Source organism: Notolabrus celidotus, chromosome 1 (assembly GCF_009762535.1).
Source record: "Notolabrus celidotus isolate fNotCel1 chromosome 1, fNotCel1.pri, whole genome shotgun sequence".
In the NCBI taxonomy this organism is placed as follows: Eukaryota; Metazoa; Chordata; class Actinopteri; order Labriformes; family Labridae; genus Notolabrus; species Notolabrus celidotus.
In genome coordinates this window covers 30,447,839-30,464,327 of record NC_048272.1, presented here as the reverse complement: position 1 = coordinate 30,464,327, position 16,489 = coordinate 30,447,839, and the positions used below count along the sequence as shown (strand labels likewise).

The 16,489-nt window shown below is 40.0% G+C and overlaps 1 protein-coding gene across 2 annotated transcripts in view; it reads right to left on the bottom strand.

Moving 5' to 3' along the window:
• Positions 1–3,137: 3,137 nt before the first annotated feature.
• Positions 3,138–16,489, bottom strand: part of LOC117814178 (metabotropic glutamate receptor 7) — a 353,505-nt gene continuing 340,153 nt past the window's right edge. Inside the window, exons 8-10 of one of the 2 annotated variants that reach the window (XM_034685368.1) lie at positions 15,555–15,801; positions 4,451–4,514; positions 3,138–3,930 (exon numbers count right to left, since the gene is read on the bottom strand). In XM_034685368.1, coding sequence (XP_034541259.1) covers positions 3,744–3,930; positions 4,451–4,514; positions 15,555–15,801 — 498 coding nt within the window. In that variant the 3' untranslated portion in view covers positions 3,138–3,743. The remainder of the gene's footprint in view (positions 3,931–4,450; positions 4,515–15,554; positions 15,802–16,489) is intronic. The other variant, XM_034685360.1, reaches the window with a different exon arrangement.

Below are 16,489 nucleotides of genomic sequence, written 5' to 3'. Positions count from 1 at the left end.
TCATCATCATCATCGTCATCATCATCATCATCATCATTATCATCATCATTATCATCATCATTATCATCATCATCATCTTACACCTACAAAATACTGGAGAAGTCATTATGTATGCGGGTGTGGAGCAGGAACATGGGGATGCTTTCACAGACAGTTCAAACAGTTCAAACAGAAAGGCCTTATAAACACGCCAGCTTTTATCTTCATTTTTTTTGGCTTTGTGTCCTCGGCCGGCTCAGGAATCTGATTTTTACTGCCACGGCTGACTTAAGTCAGGCTTTCTGGACTCACAATCAACAAACATTTTTTAAAGAGAGAGTAGATCTGTGATGTTTTTGGATGGCAGTGAAAAGTACACAGATCAATTACAGTTATCTGAGCTACAAACTGAGTTCAGATCTGGTTCCAAGTCTTATCATTACTTCACGTGTGGAGGCATCCTGGACTCAAGTCAAAGCAAATAAACTTTATCAAAAAGTCCCAAAAATCTGAAAGGGGAATATCGTTTATTTTACCTTGGGGCTATTCTTACATTTCTTGGGTTGTAATGACTCATACGTATGAGAAAGTTTTGCAGTAGTTTGATTGATTCAGTCTGCAGCGAGTAAACAGGCTGTAATGTCTGCAACATTGTTCTTGTTTTTGTCCCTAACAGGCTCTTGTTGTTATTCTAAGAGTCGACAGAAAGGATCCCAACAGAGAGAGAGAGCTTATTTGAGACTGTTTTTTTTAACCAACAACAGCCACTCCATCATTCTCTTTAAAGCCATCAGACTCCATCCTGCCTAACACGGGAGGTGCTGCTCTGCTGTTTACTTGATCCATTAGTTTGTGTTTGTATTGTGACTTGGGTGTAAAAAGTCAGCTACGTGCAAATACAATATTTGTTCAACTTACAATAACACAAAAGAAAATGCACGAGATACCCGTAGTGTCCCTGTTAAATGCACCACATTTTTTTTACTAGTTTAGTATAAGCTCATTCAAGGCAATGGAAGATGCTGGGAGCACCTAGAGTGGTCAAACAATGCGGGATGGAAACCCAGTAGATCGGTTTCTGTCCCGTGAAAAATCCCCAAAAGCGTAAACATTATCAAGATAATGTAATTCCTTAACTAAGCCAAGTTTTTCTGTTCCAACCCAACCAAAGAGACAACAGATCTTTGGACACAGAAGGGGACCTGGTAACGGACACAACGTAGAGGGGTAACCTAAAACAGACATCATTCTGATGATTGCAGAAAAGCAGACATTAAAGGATTATACTGAAACTGGAGACAAACAATGAAACAGACCCAAAGAAAGCTGCTAAAGGGTACACAAAAACAGGACTTGGAGGTTCCTAAACAGTGAAGGCTAGCCTGATACAGATATGTAAGGGCACCCTGAAACGAAAACTGACTCAGGAAACGATGCTTAAGGGTACCTGGAATGGTATGTTGATATATGAGCCAAAGGGTACCTTGTGACAGACCCCACAGATTATCCAAATAGGTCCCTTAAAACAGACACTAAATGTTAAATTGAAACTTATACTACAGGGTAACATACAACAGATACAGGGGTTATCTGTAAACAAAGCTACTTGGTTCCTCGAAGCAGACACTTAGGGTCAACTGGAAACAGAGGGTCAAAGGATACCTCAAATCTGACACTGAAGCGTACTATGCAAAGGACACTTGGGGGTACCATAAACAATGCATAGATCATAAAGGGTACCATAAATGGATACACTATAAAAAAGGAAACTGGAGGTAACACTGAAACAGATGAAAAATTCCTAATGTACAATAAAGGGTACATTAAAAGTGATGATAGACACAAAAGGTAACTCTTAAACTTCTCAACATTTCACCACCCCAAAAAGGCTGAATAAAATACCTGAAAGCAGCCAAACAGAAGTACTAGGTAATATTTTCTAAAGGGTAACTTGACACATAAATGTAAAGGTACCTTGAAAAGGTATCTGAACGGCATGGGTATAGGACAACCAAGGTCACAACTACCTGAATCTATGGCAACGTTATACTTTCAAAGACAGGCACTCAAAAGGCCGCCACACAAGGGGTACCTCTGTACAGATCCCGGCACATTCCTTTCAAAGAACAGTTCAGGGTATGCAACAATGTGGTTATTAGGGTTCCTTGAAACAGATACGAAAAGACTCAAGGTTATTTTCAAACAAACGGGTCAGGGTATCCTTCAAAATATCAAAGGGTACAGTGACCCAGCAGCTGAAATAGATCTGACAAGATACTTAGAAAGGCTGTTGAGAGTACCTCAAAGCAGAGATACTGCAAATCAAATGCTCAAGGGTAACCTGACACAGACAGCTGTGGGTACCTTAAAACAGAATCCCAACAGGGAAATTATTGGACAACCACAGATAATAACACATAGAAGGATCGGCTAACTCACCAAAGCTATGACAACTTTTGAGGGTAGCTTAAAAAAGGCGTTTAAGAGGTACCGCAACACAGACACTGGAGCATACCTCGCAATTGACATTGAACGGTACGCTAAGCAGATGCTTACGATACCTTGACCATACTGTGAGGTAACTTTTGAACGTTATCTTAAAAAATGAAAACAGACGCAAGACACAAAACAGACACAGGAGGCAACACTGACTGATCTAACCTCAAAAAGACTGTAAAGAGCACCTCAACACAGACAAACAAATACAGTGACACGTTCACTACAGGGTTACTTGAGACAGACATGCAGGGGTACTTTGACATTGAGTGAGACTGTATCTAACCACGTGGGATGAGAGCGTGTTTGGAGGCCACAGCTAACTTCCTGAATGCATAGCAACTTTAACTTTGCGCCAATGCATTATGGGAACTGGGGTTTTATAGAGTTAGAGCACAAGAATCTACTGAAAAGGGAAAAGACTAGGAATATTTTTGAAATTATATCATTTTAATTTGTCATTTTTAGGACTTTGACTGATACTGAGGGTTTCAGTCTAGACTTAAGAGTTCTACTGAGTCCTTGCAGCCATCCTGTCACTCACAGAAAGAACCTGATGAGCCAATATGTTTCCAGGACTTTGAAGGACTTTGTGAGTAACCCTGAAGTGGAAAAAATCAGATTCCAGGCGGCAGCGCGGTCAAAGCCCTCAAATCTCAAAGTGAAGAATATGGCTTTAATAAAAAACAATGTGCATCCAAGAAGCAAGAAGCAAAACTGAATCATCATCATCATAATCATCATCATCATCATCATCATCATCAACATCAACATCATAATCATTGTTGTCTTAAAAAATAGGAATAAAACAAAATCAACAACCAAAGGCGGCCAACAAATAAGCCATAAAGAACTACACACAGGTGGACAGGAAGGTAAACTTGCAGTTTGGAAGTACATTAAAAGACGAGAGGAGGCGGGCTCCGTAGAAAGGTCACGTCAGGCCGAGACGGCCACTTCGTTTGACATCAACAGCAGAGAGAGACGCGTCATGAGCGTCACCTGTCTGCAACCTGGAGGCTGCAAGATGTCCACTGATGCTTCCTCTGTTTGTTCTCATTACCATCATCAATACCATCATTACCATCATCACCATCATCTTCACTGAAAAGAAACAGGTTCTTTTTTTTTTTTTTATTCGTCACCCTCCTCTCCTGTTGCTCCTCTTTCATTGAGTGAGTCTGTGTGCCCAAAGAAAAGTCCCACAATGCTTTGCTTCAGCACCTGGAAGTCTGTGGTGGGCAATGAAGCACATGAGACCAAAATAACTAAACAACAACAACAAAAAAAACATCCCTCCTTCGTCTTCTTTTACTCCGTTTTTTTTCTTGTTTTGCAGGACAGGAGAGCAGACATCTCCATCCATCACGCTGTTCTCGCTCGTCAGTCTGATGGAGGAAGGCGGTTAGATCACGAGGTCGTTGTAGCTCACGTGTTTCTTCTTTGCTGCTGGACCTGAGGAGGAAATAACAGAGAGAAATCAGCCTCACGTCCTTGTGGGTAATATTTAAGGTTAATGCTGAGGGTTATGAAGGAGGTGAAATGAGAGTTAACGACAGAGGAGGAATGAAGTGATCCAAAAGTTTGAAAGAATTATGAACTCTCAGGAGTCTTTGCTTTGTCTTTGACAGCACACAATCATTTTCTCCCCTTTTATGTTTCTTTGGATTAAAGAGAGGTTTTATTTTTCAGGTTGCTGAGAGGTCATAACTCAAATGTGGAAGCATCTGCAGCAGACGGAAAAAAATTCAAAGAAAAATCAAGGGTATCGTCGTCTGAAAAGCAGGAAACTCAAAAACAAACTGTTGTTGTGGAGGCCTAATTTAAACCACGAGCACAGACCGCGTGGGCGTCACCGCCTGACTTTGGTTCATGTTTTTGCAGCTGAACAAAGTACAAAAAGGCCCAGTGAAGGTGAATATAGATCCGAGGGTGTGCTGATCAATACAAACACTCTCAGCCAATCATGTCACACCTCAGAACTTGGAGGTCGAATGTTTCAAAGGTCGTGCTGGAGCAGTCAGGTGTCTGTGTGGAGTCTGGTTATCAAGACACAAGAATATAATAAGTTTTAGTTTTAGTAATCACCCCCTAATAAAGAGATATTAACTCCATTTTTACTTAAGGACACACTGATTTTGATACTACACCAGGAGTTTTAAAAACTGTCTCTTAAATTTATAGATGAAACCTCATCAAGTTTAAAAGAGTCCAGATAAAACAAGGTTTTAACAAAGCTTTCTCTCTTTAACGCACGGGTTCTTGTTTTCAGAGTAAAAAAACAGAGAGTTGTTCTGACACATTGTTTTGAGACATCTGAGACATATCTCTGCTCAAAATACCCACGTTGTCACTCCTGGAATATTTGTTGTCAGAATTTGACAGCTTGGTTGTTGCCCCATCAAAATATGATGCCGTTTATTTCTGGGCTTTTGTGTTTTTATTTGGAGGTAGGATGGTGCATAGAACAGGAGAATGGGAGGAAAGAGAGAGGAGAATGATACATGGTGAATGACTTCACAGTACAGAAACTGAGAACCTGCACTTTTAAGAGTTTTTAATGTTCTAATTTTAACTGTTGACTTGGGTGACTCTGCTATCATAGTACTTTTGGACCTATCAGTGGCTTTTGACACTGTCAACCTCTTTATTCTCTTGACATGCCTAGGGAGTTGTGGAATTAAAGGTACAGCACTCAGTTGGTCCCGATCCTACCTGATGGATAGAACTTTCTCTGTCCCTTTGGTAGGTTATTTCTCTGAGACGGCCTCTCTTACTTCCTCAAGTGTCTGTGTTGGGCCCAATCCTGTTCTCTTTGCTGCCTCAGGGATCTATTTTTTAAAAATATGATGCCTTGCTCTATTGTTTTGCTGATGATGTGCAAATGTATATGCCATTGAGCTTAAAAAGGAAGGGATATCTGCAGTCCTTGTTAAGTTGTTTGAATGACATTAAGTCATGGCTAAGCCTTAACTTTTTAAACCTAAACAAGAAAAAGACTGAGGTCATTGTGTTTGGACACCCCCAACATTTGGATGGGAGCACTCTCCGTCCTCTCACCGCAAATATTCACTCCTCTGTAAAGAGCTTTGGTGTTAACTTGGTCAGTGCTTTTAAATTTGAAAAACAAATCTTTTATGTTGTTAAGGTAAGCTTCTCCCAGCTGAGACTGATTGCCAAGGTAAAGGCGTATCTCCCTCTCAAAGACTGAGAGAGTGGTACATGCCTTTATTACTTCTAGGCTCGATTATTGTAATTCCTTGTATGTGGGCTGAGACATGTCATCCATTCAGCCCCTGCAGCTCGCTCAAAATGCTGCTGCTTGCCTCCTGTATAGTTAAAAAAAAAGAGGGGGCACATCACATCGTGCTGGGCTCTCTCCATTGGCTTCCAGTCCATCACAGGATTGATTTTAAAGTTTCTGTTAACTTGAAATGCCCTCAATGGATTGGCATCATCCTACTTGGTTGATCTTCTACATGTTCATAATCCAGCTCGAGTACTGAGGTCAACCAACCAGCTGCTCCTGGATGTGCCTAATACTCATCTAAAAACCTGGGGCGACAGAGCCTTTCCAGCAGCTGCCCCCAAGCTCTGGAATGGCTTACCACTTCAACTATGATCATCCCCCATTGTTGAATGTTTTAAAATATTGTTGAAGACCCATCTCTTCTCTTTGGCCTTCTCCTGGAGATGAGAACATTAATATCCCTACAGATTTGACTTAATTTGACTTTTTTATATAAATATGTTGTGTTGTTTATTGTTGTCTTCATGTACTTTTTACTTTCTACCTTATAAAGCACTTTTGCCAACACTGGTTGTTTTAAATATGCTATATAAATAAACTTGACTTGACTTCAGCCTCCGTACATGAGGCGCCAAGCAATTCTACCAACATTTCAACACATGGTCCACGATCCGCAACAGTTATTCAATATGCATTAAACCCTTCCATGATTATTCAGAATGTCTCTTTGTGATAACCTTTCTTAATTTAAAGACTTTTATCTGTTGAAAAATAATCTAAACATTGTTCAACTTGTAAAGTGTCTCAGTTTGGTTATTTTTTAGGCACCATCACTCAAAGGTAAAACCATGAGTTGGTTATAAATAAAGACGTACAGGATTTCCCAGCATGCAGCTAATGTAAGTCACATATATAATGATCTGTATTTAATGTTTCCCATTATAAGGTGCTTTTCAACCCCAGGAACTTTACTCTGGAACTAGGGACTTTATGACAGCAGGAAACAGGTTCTAGTCCAGACACTGTTATATAAGGATCATTTATATTAATGCTGATGGCTTTTCTAACTCATATAGAGGTATCAGTGTTAATTTCAGCCTGAATTAGAACCTGACAGACATTACTTACTGTAGCTTTGATAAGCATTTATGCATGATACGTCTAACATTGCTACACTTGATGTACGTGACTAACTTAGCTATGTGCATCTACTATTTAACAATCAGTGGACTTTATTATGTCTGTTCTGTAAATGAAAATCAACATAAAGTAGGTTAATTGTTTAAAATTGTCATCACTGACACTGAAATGTCACAGCATCACATTTTGAAGCACTGGGCCTCAGACCAAGCTGCTGGATCTAACAGGTTTGAGGGAAATGAGGTAGCAGACACACCTCACAGACGGACACTGAGAATTTCAAGGTTGCGGCTCGTGCCGGTCGTTTATAAAGGAGACAGATAAGGCCTTCAGATGTTTAATGAGCAGGTATAACAGGTGTCATCTGCTCCCTTTAGTTATGACCATCTCCCTATCTCCCCCTGCAGCTGCACCTCCCCCCCTTTTCTACTGGCCACCTCTTGGTCCTCAGCGTTCATCCAGTGACAAATGGCTCCAAGCCAAAAGCCCATCATCAATCATGGTGCCGAGATAAAAGGGAAAATGGCAAAATATGCATATTTAGGAGTGAATGTATCATGAACCTGTCTGACTTTGTCATAATGTGTCTTATTTCTCATTCTTTCTGACTGTTAAGGACTGATTAACATCATTTTGTTGAATTTATGGGATTCACAGATTTATAATTCACATCTTTTTACTGTGTGTGTTTAGATGATCCCCCGTGGAGTTGCTGTAACAGCTGTTGTTTGTAAGCGTCCATCTGTTTAAACAACGAGAGTTTTCCTTGTTCCTTTTATCGTGCTTCATCAAAGGTTTATAAACCACCAAAATAAGAAGATCTACGTGAGGAAGCATTCATTTGTTTGGGGTATAATGTCAAATCATCATTTATAATCATAAAACAAACATCAGGCAGGCTTCTTCTCAAACATCTGGATGTGGTGTGCTGAGGATTCAAATTGCGTCCATGAAACGTTCCTGTTTTTGTCCCTGGGACTCTACTGGAGATGTTTCAAACCCTTTATTTTCATTTTATGTTCAGGTGTTTTTCGACCACAGGAACTTTACCCTGGATCTTTGTTCATCTCCTCCCTGAGAAGCCCCTGCTTGGGGGGTAGTACTTTTCAAGGGTCCTGGGACTTTGGGGTGCAGGGCCTGCACTGCTGAACGTGTCTGATTGGTAGATTAACTGCAGTGTTTTTATTCCACCCGCTGTCCACAATAACATGACATATAGCCTATATGTGATTCATGTGATTTCTCTTACTTTATTTTTATTTGTTCTATCTTTTTGTATGTGTGTACTTTAAAAAAAAGAAGAAGCTGTGATTCACTTGATTTAATAGCTTTGTAACAGTAGTCTTCTCTGAACCCACCACGAATACGTCTATCCTGGTGTTACGGTTTTAAAAGTCCTCGGGAATGCATAGCAGTTTCGTTGTTTATTCAAAGGTCAATATATCCTCATCAGATAAGGATTTAAGATAATATTTTTAAGTCTAACGTATCCCCCGACTTAAAAAATATTTTTGCTACTCGCACTCATCTCCTCTCAGGTGTTGATTCAGTGAATCCATCTGCGTTGCCATGTAGCACGATTTAAAACAACGCAAGCTGAGTCTCTTCCATGCTAACAGGCTAACTGTTGTGTTGCTCATAATGATACCGGCATGTTGGTCTGCTTCTATGGTGTCATCTTTGTTGATTGGCCTTCTTCTGTCTTACTGTCCCCTTCTGGTCTTTCGGTGTATTGCAATTACTTTTTTTTTTTTCATACGTCACTGGCCGGATTTGCTTAATCTACTTGGGACTTCAGCCCGCTGTTGAAATGCAGATAACAATGGGGGCACAGGAACCATTTAGTTCAGAGAAAAACTGGTTGAAATGCACCTTTAGCCATTTAGACCCTGAAATGTGTATGAATAGAGCCCAGTTTAAAGATGTTCAAATAACCTTTAACACTGTCCCTCCTGAGGAATGATAACCTCATTACTTTTTTAAAAATACCTGAAACCCAAATTATCAATTACCAATACTAGCCTAAACAGAGAAATATCCTCATGTAGTTTTGATTTGTGTCATGTTTCAGAGATAAAACATGCTCCCAGATATGTGGCAGATTGTTTCAGGTGAATGTATTCTTTGAAATCTCAAGCTTCTTCATTCGTTCTTCAAAATCAGAAGTCGAGGGAGGAAGTGAAGAAATACTACTCCTGAAAGAAATGAATGTAGAAGGTGTATTTCCCCTGTGCAGAGTTGAGAAAGAGGGTGAGGGCTGAAAAGTCTGCTTGTAGGGATTCTTTCTGAGAGCAGTAAGGCTCTACCAGCTTTAAGAGATATATAACGCCTTTGTTGTATAAGGAATCATCTTGTGGAGGAAGGCAGAGAGGCCTTATAAGAGACGAATCAGAGAGATTTGGCCTTTGAAGAGCAGAAGAGCAGCTAGAGAGGTCTTTGTTGTCAGGGAATCAGCAGAGAGGGAGGAGAAGGAGAGAGGACCATGAGAGCAGAGAAGAAGAGATGAAGCCATCTTAAGTGACTGAGAGCTATTACAGCGTGGTGAAAGAGAGAGGGGGGAGATGGCAGCAGCAGGTGAGGAGAGGGGAGAGAGCCAGATTGAAAAGAGAGAGGATTTAAAAATTGACTGAAACCAGTAAACCTGAGGCTGAACGAGTGAAAGCTGCAGACGAGAGAGAGAGAGAGAGAGAGAGAGAGAGAGAGAGAGAGAGAGGGAGAGACAGAGAGAAAGTGATTTGGCCAGGGCCAACAGATGGCTCTGCTGGTCTACGGGGTGTCATGACTGAGCTGCAGTCTGCCAGCACAGCTCCAGAGCTGCTGAACTTATTCTGAATAGTAAAACAGACTGAAGCCCAGAGTCACTCTAATGTTCGTAACACAGCAGGGAAGCCCCCCACTGCGTAATAACAAACAGGACTGATTGATGAGCCGGGATAATCAAGATCCCACAAGCAGAACCAGAGTTTTCTTCTGAGGTCTTAGTTATTAAGTGGTGAGGCTGCAAAACTACCGCTAACTGATGAGTCCAATCATTCTACCACAGTCATTTAAAAAGTAAACACTCAGTGCTTTACCACCCAGTCTACATCCTAATGTAGCACAAACTTCCAGGAAACAGTCCAAATGAGGTGTGATTTCAGGTAACCATGTATGGATGGAAACACACAGATAAAGCTTATAGTTAGGGCCGGATTAGGTTTAGACTAGCTCTTACTTATGCTGCTGTAGGCTCAGACTGCTATGGGCTTAGACTGGTAAAAGCAAAGACTGCTAAAGACTTAGACTGCTATAGACTAAGGCTGCATTAGGCTTAAACTGCTATAAGCTTAAACTGCTACAGATTCAGACTGCTATAGACCTAGAGTGCTATAGGCTCAGACTGCTAAAAACTTAGAGTGCTATAGACTAAGACTGCATTAGGCTTTAACTGTAGGCTCAGACTGCTATAGGCTTAGACTTCTAAAGGGTCAGACTGCTAGAGACATAGACTGCCAGAGACATAGACTGCTATAGGCTTAGACTTCTAAAGGGTCAGACTGCTAGAGACATAGACTGCTATAGGCTTAGACTTCTAAAGGGTCAGACTGCTAGAGACATAGACTGCTATAGGCTTAGTCTTCTAAAGGGTCAGACTGCTAGAGGCATAGACTGCTATAAGCTTAAACTTCTAAAGGCTCAGACTGCTAGAGACATAGACTGCTATATGCTTAGACTTCTATAGGCTTAGACTGCTGTAGGTGTAACCAAATCAAATATTAAACATCTTTTGTATTTACTATTTACGATTACAGATTGGACATGCTCTGTCACGGTCCTGAGCAGTAAAATAGTCATATTAACACCACACACTTCAGGATAATTAGGACTAAAAAAATGTTCAAGACAAGCCCAGAATCAGGACACGCCCCCCCATTCAGTGCGGCGATTCAAGCCCTAGAAACTGGCCTAAAGTCGTCAAGTGTGTGGCTAGACTTAAATCAAAACAAAAAGCTATGACATTACTATCTATCTGACATTACAAACAGCTGGCTAAGACACAGCTAACGTCACTAACAGCTGGATAACGACTGGATCAAATCACTTGCAGCCAATTAACACTTAACTAGCATTGCTTCAAGCTTGCAAATATTCAGCTAACACCACAAACAGGTGGCCTACGTCTGTACAGGCTACCATCCAGGTAACAGTGCAATTCGTTTCTTATCATTCAGCTATGGTTACTACCATTTGTTAACTTCCAGCTTCTATCAACTAGCAAACATTACAAAAAAGCTGGTTTTGATTTAGCGAACATCACAACCAGATAGCGACAGAAGCAGGCTAAAATTATCAGCAGCGTTGTTAGCAGTAAGAAGGACAGAGGAGCTCAGAAGAGCTCTCACTGAACACCAAATCTCTTTCTCTTAGTATAGTTTGTAGCTTTAAAGATTATTTGAGGGCTTGACTTGATGGCAGATGGGATTCTGCTTATGGAATTATTAAATCCTTGGAGGTGTCTTAGTCCTGTCTGACCAGACTGTAGCAGGGCCTCAGCAGGATCAACAGAGGAGTATCTAAACCGGTCTCTCCCCCCTCTCAACATCACTCACAAGCGCTTGGATTTTCCAGCATGCCGTGTTAAGAGCAGGAGCGGCGCAGTAAAATCAAGGGTCATGGGGGTCAGTCGTTTTGTTAAAGTGTCACCCAAAATAGTCTGCATGCGACACCAGAGACAGACGGTAAATCTGCCACTCAAATAGTCGTATTATGCTCCCCTCTCCCTCCTCATGTTAAAGTTATGAGTCAATTGAAAGATGGCGATAAAGAGCAGAGGAAGGGTACTTAACATTCCCTGCACACAGTCCCTCCTCTCTCACACTAAAATGCATTCTCCTTATCTCCCTCTCTCTCTCGACCGGCTCTCTCCCCGTCTCCTCAAACCTCCACAAGAAAATGGATCAAGGTCAGGACAGCAAAGCAGAAGAAGATTAATTTGCTCTTACCTCTGATAAATTATGAAATTAGCCTGTCAGGGGGAAAAAAACATTATTTGGTGAGTTGTCCCTGAGAGCCCCGAAGGGAAGCCCACTGCGAGGTGGTAATTTGATCACATTGCCATGTAATTTCAATTTGTGCAGTTTGTATTCCTGTGGACTTTGGATTTCAGACTTAATTTGAAGTTCTGGTTTTTGTGGAGCAAGAGCACAAGTTTTGTGACTTTTTTAATCAAAGAAAATTGGGTTTGCATGCTCGGCCTCAAAAAAAGTGATCAGCACTAATCAGTGCCAAGCATCACACAGCTGTATATGATGCTTTACAATGATGGAAATGACAAGGGGTGTGTAATGGATGTGTGTTGAATGATTGTCTCATGCACACCTTCAATTTCTTCAGCAGACAAATGTGTAGGAGGAAAAATACATGGGGAAAGGAAGAGAGAAATTTGACCCAGTGTCCTTTATTCTTGCAATAAACTTTGAGTCTTCACCCAGAGTGGTCACCACTGTAGACATCTTCAAAGCAGTTCTCTACCCAATGCTAGGGTTTTGATCATAGACTTTTGTTTTTATTAAACAATTAAATCTATTTCAAGTTCTTTTTAAATACCATTATTATATAATTACAATTTATTTTATTATAATTTATTTTACCATGTATATTTTTTGTAAATTAGTCAATTAAAAAAAATTGCAATGACTTTTATTTTTTTATTTTATTTAATAGTATGATTATTATTATTTTATTTTTTTTGTCATAGACAGTATAAAACATGGAAGAAGTCTCAGTGATGTCACCCATTTGTTTCTGAAGCAAATTTTTAAAGCCTCGCAATGGCAGTCGCCATATTGGAAATGCTAACTCAACCTCACTTAACCCACCAAGAGGCAAAGAGGCAGACTTGAGCTGTGTCTTAAGCAAAGTATGAATTATTCAGACCAAGGTCTTTTTTGTACTAGGATGTAAACATGACGAACTCTTTTATTGGCGTTTTAACACTGGTGTTAATGGCGTCTCAGTGGCTTTTGGAGACAGCCTCAAGTGGACACTTAAGGAACTACAGTTTTTAGCATTCCTGCACTGGCTTATTTTTTTACATCAAGGGTTGCTGTTTTGTTTTGATGGGATGGTTTCACATCAATCACTTCTGCAGACATTGGTAAGTCATACCATACTCTGCCGCCTACTGGCCACTTGTTGTGAGTGCACCAGGAATTTCTCAAAGTCAGGATGGCTGAGTAACCTAGAATAATCTACAGGAGAAAAAAACTGCAACACCAGATAACTGAGGAGCAATATAATGTATCTTGTGTGTTTATCTTTTTGTCTTCTAGTTTGATGTTTTTTTAATGTACATCATAAATAACTTTGTACAAGTTAATCTTCGATAAAGCTGAACCTGACCTTGGTGTGAAGCATTTTGTATTTTTCGTACAGTTTATTGCAAGATAAAGGACAGATCTGCACGAGTTTTCTTTCTCTTGAGTCATAAAAGCAAAGATAACCCCTGACATGTGCACATGTTTGATGTGAGGGGTGATTTTCTGGATTATTTCGTCCTCAAGATGAGAAAAATTTATCAAATAATTCATCAGAAGCAGCTGTTTCATGCACGATCAACCATAAACTAACCAAGGAGTATTGTTTGTTTTAAAGGAACAATTACATTTCATACATAAAGACTAACACAAGGTGTATTTCATGTTATTTGAAACCAAAGAACCAGCTCATTGAGAGGTTATGTCTTGATAGTCCCATATATAACCTAAACATATCACTCTTTTAGGAAGAGGAGACGTTTTGGTGAATGTTGAACTGTCCCTTAAAAGAAACAACATGGTGTCTTTCCTTGGCTGGGTTAAATGCTTCTTCTTCCAGGCCACAAAATAAAACAGTGCATCTGATGTAGCACCACATAATGAGCTGACTGCCAACATCAGGGCCTTTAAAAGTCACTAAACAGAGATAAATTAGCTTCATTTTATGTTAAAGTGTCTCAGAGCAGGAAATAAAAGCCACAGAAGTTCTGGCTCAGTTTTAAACATCCACATTAAAATCCAGTCATTCAGGAGGGGAATAAAAGCTCTGGTTGGTTGAGTAAAATAATAACATGCTTTATTAAGTTTCAATTGATTTCAAGGGAAGTCCTACACTTCATTTAATTCAGTCTATATGTTACTGAAGAGTGAATATACACTGTTTTATACTCAATTAATTCAGCTTTTAAATTGACCCTTCACTAAGCCAGCCCCTGCTTTCTGCTGAGATCTTTGTTCTAATTCATGATGCAGGTCAGAATGGAAACTTTGCACCTTCAGCATCTAAAAAACGAAATACATTTTCAAACAGCAGGTCTTACCTTCTACTTCTTATTTCAGACAAAGAGGCACAGAAGCCGGCTTCACATTTGTAGATGACTCACTCTTAACAGCTGCAGTGACAACTGTTGGTGGGAGTATTAAATAGCTGTAATGATAGCTAGTACGTTAATAAAACCAATGTTGACAAATAAAAACACAGACCACCTTTTTTATCAGCTGACCTGTTTAAAGACTATCCTTTTGAGGGACCGAGTGTGAGGAGGATTAGAGCCACTGAAGAAAAAGGAGGGCAGGCCAAAATATATTGTTTAAAGATCTGACAATTATTTTTCTATTATGACAATGAAGTCAGTTGCAATTCTGATTTTTTTTTTTCATAATTCTTAAAATTAAGGTCGGCGTCACAGAATTTTGAGATTCTCAGAATTCTGAGGAAAACGGTCAGAATTCTGACCTGATTTAAGAATTGAAAAAAAAGGCAGATTGCATTTTTTTTATTTTTTTTTCAGAATTCTAAAGTTAAAGTCAGGGAATTCTAGCTATAATCTCAGAATTCTAAACTTACAGTCAGATTTCGGACCCCCCCAATATTCTAAAATTAAAACCAGAATTCTGAAGTCATAGAATTTTGAAATTCTAAGAATCCTGAGAAAAACCGTCAGAATTCTGACTTTAATTTAAGAATTGAGAAAAAAAGGTGAGAATTGCAGTTTTAATTTTAAAGTTCTGATAATAAAATGTCAGAATTTTGACTTTAATGTTATATTTCTGAAAAAAACAAACAAATTGGTTGGGATGAAACAAAGAGTCAACTTTTATTTTGTAACTGTCCTTCCCTCCAAAGTCTTTATTTTCAGTGGCACTCATCCTCCTCCGTAGAGATGTCCTTTATGTTCACATACATCATTTAAATGTGTTTAAAGGCTGAGGCTAAAGCTACCAGCTGATGATAATGATATAATCATATCCAAGTCCAGCTTTCAGGCAGAGCAAAAACTGGTGAATGGGTGTTGTATATAACAACACTGTATAACTACAGATGATGCTGATGCTGAAAAAGCTACACTAGAATAAGTTAAACTACTCCAAACTGAAAGAATAAATAACTCCAGAGTTTACTACGACAAAAAAGTCCTTCAGACTACTTTAGGAGTGATTACATTTATAATATAGATACAAAAAAAAACTAACTCTCTATATAGATTCAGAAAAGTTACTTAACAGAAGTAAAAATAAATCAATCTTCAGAAAAGTCAATATAGAGTGACTGACAGCTGTACCTCATTTTTGTTGCTCAGGCTCTGATTGGATATTCTCTTTCAGGGGGAGGGGCTTAGTAAAGGGTCAATTCATAATCAAAGTGACAGATGTGAAGTCAGGCTGATACTCACTGTTTGGGTCGACGTTCTCGCACAGCTCCGTCTTGGCCTCACCGTTGGGTCGGTCGTTGGCTTTGTGGGAGAGTCGGGACGACATGGTTGCGGCCGTGACGACGGCTTTGAAGGAGCGTTTCCTCTTCTGCACGTTGAGCTCTGGGTGGAAGATGATGACGTACACTTTGGGCATATAGAGCATTCCCAGAGCCACAGACGCACTCAGATTCATGGAGATGGTTAGTGTGGTCGTCTGGATGTACAGCTGGAGAGGGAGAGAATGAAGATTAAGGTAAATTAACTGTCCTTTGAGTTTTACAGTCGCTCAGAGTGCGCATTAACAACATACAGAAGTAAGAAAGATCCAAACAATAACAACAAACACTTGACATGTTTGACCAAAATATCCAGAAACAGCAGTTTGACTAACATCCAGAAAAATACTAACTACTTCCTCGCTAACAGCTACAGTGTTCCCGCCTGTCAGTCAAGTAGGCCACGCCCCTTATTAGGCAAAAATTGTACAGTGTGTGCCGACAGAGAAATTAGCTACCATTTGTGTAACCAGCCTGTAAACATGTTTATTTATGCTGTAAAGATCAGCTCTTTGAATTGGTGTGTATGTGATTTCTGGTGCTTTTGGAGCCAGCCTCAAGTGGACACTCAAGGAACTGCAGTTTTTCACACCTCCACATTGGCTTCAAATTTTCAGACCGGAGGTTGCTGCTGGAGCTCAACAAATGCAGCCATGGTAAAACACAAAGTAAGGACGCCAGAAATGGAGAACCAACTTGTTGATTTGAGGCAACAACACGTGTTTCTGCAACGGGTCTGTAACACATGTCCGCGATGTTTGTTTCCTCTTAAGTCAGACTGTGAGATGTTAGATCTCCAGTTCAGAGAGTGTGGGCCACATCGTTGCTCTCTACACATGATAAACTGTTAAATCTGTT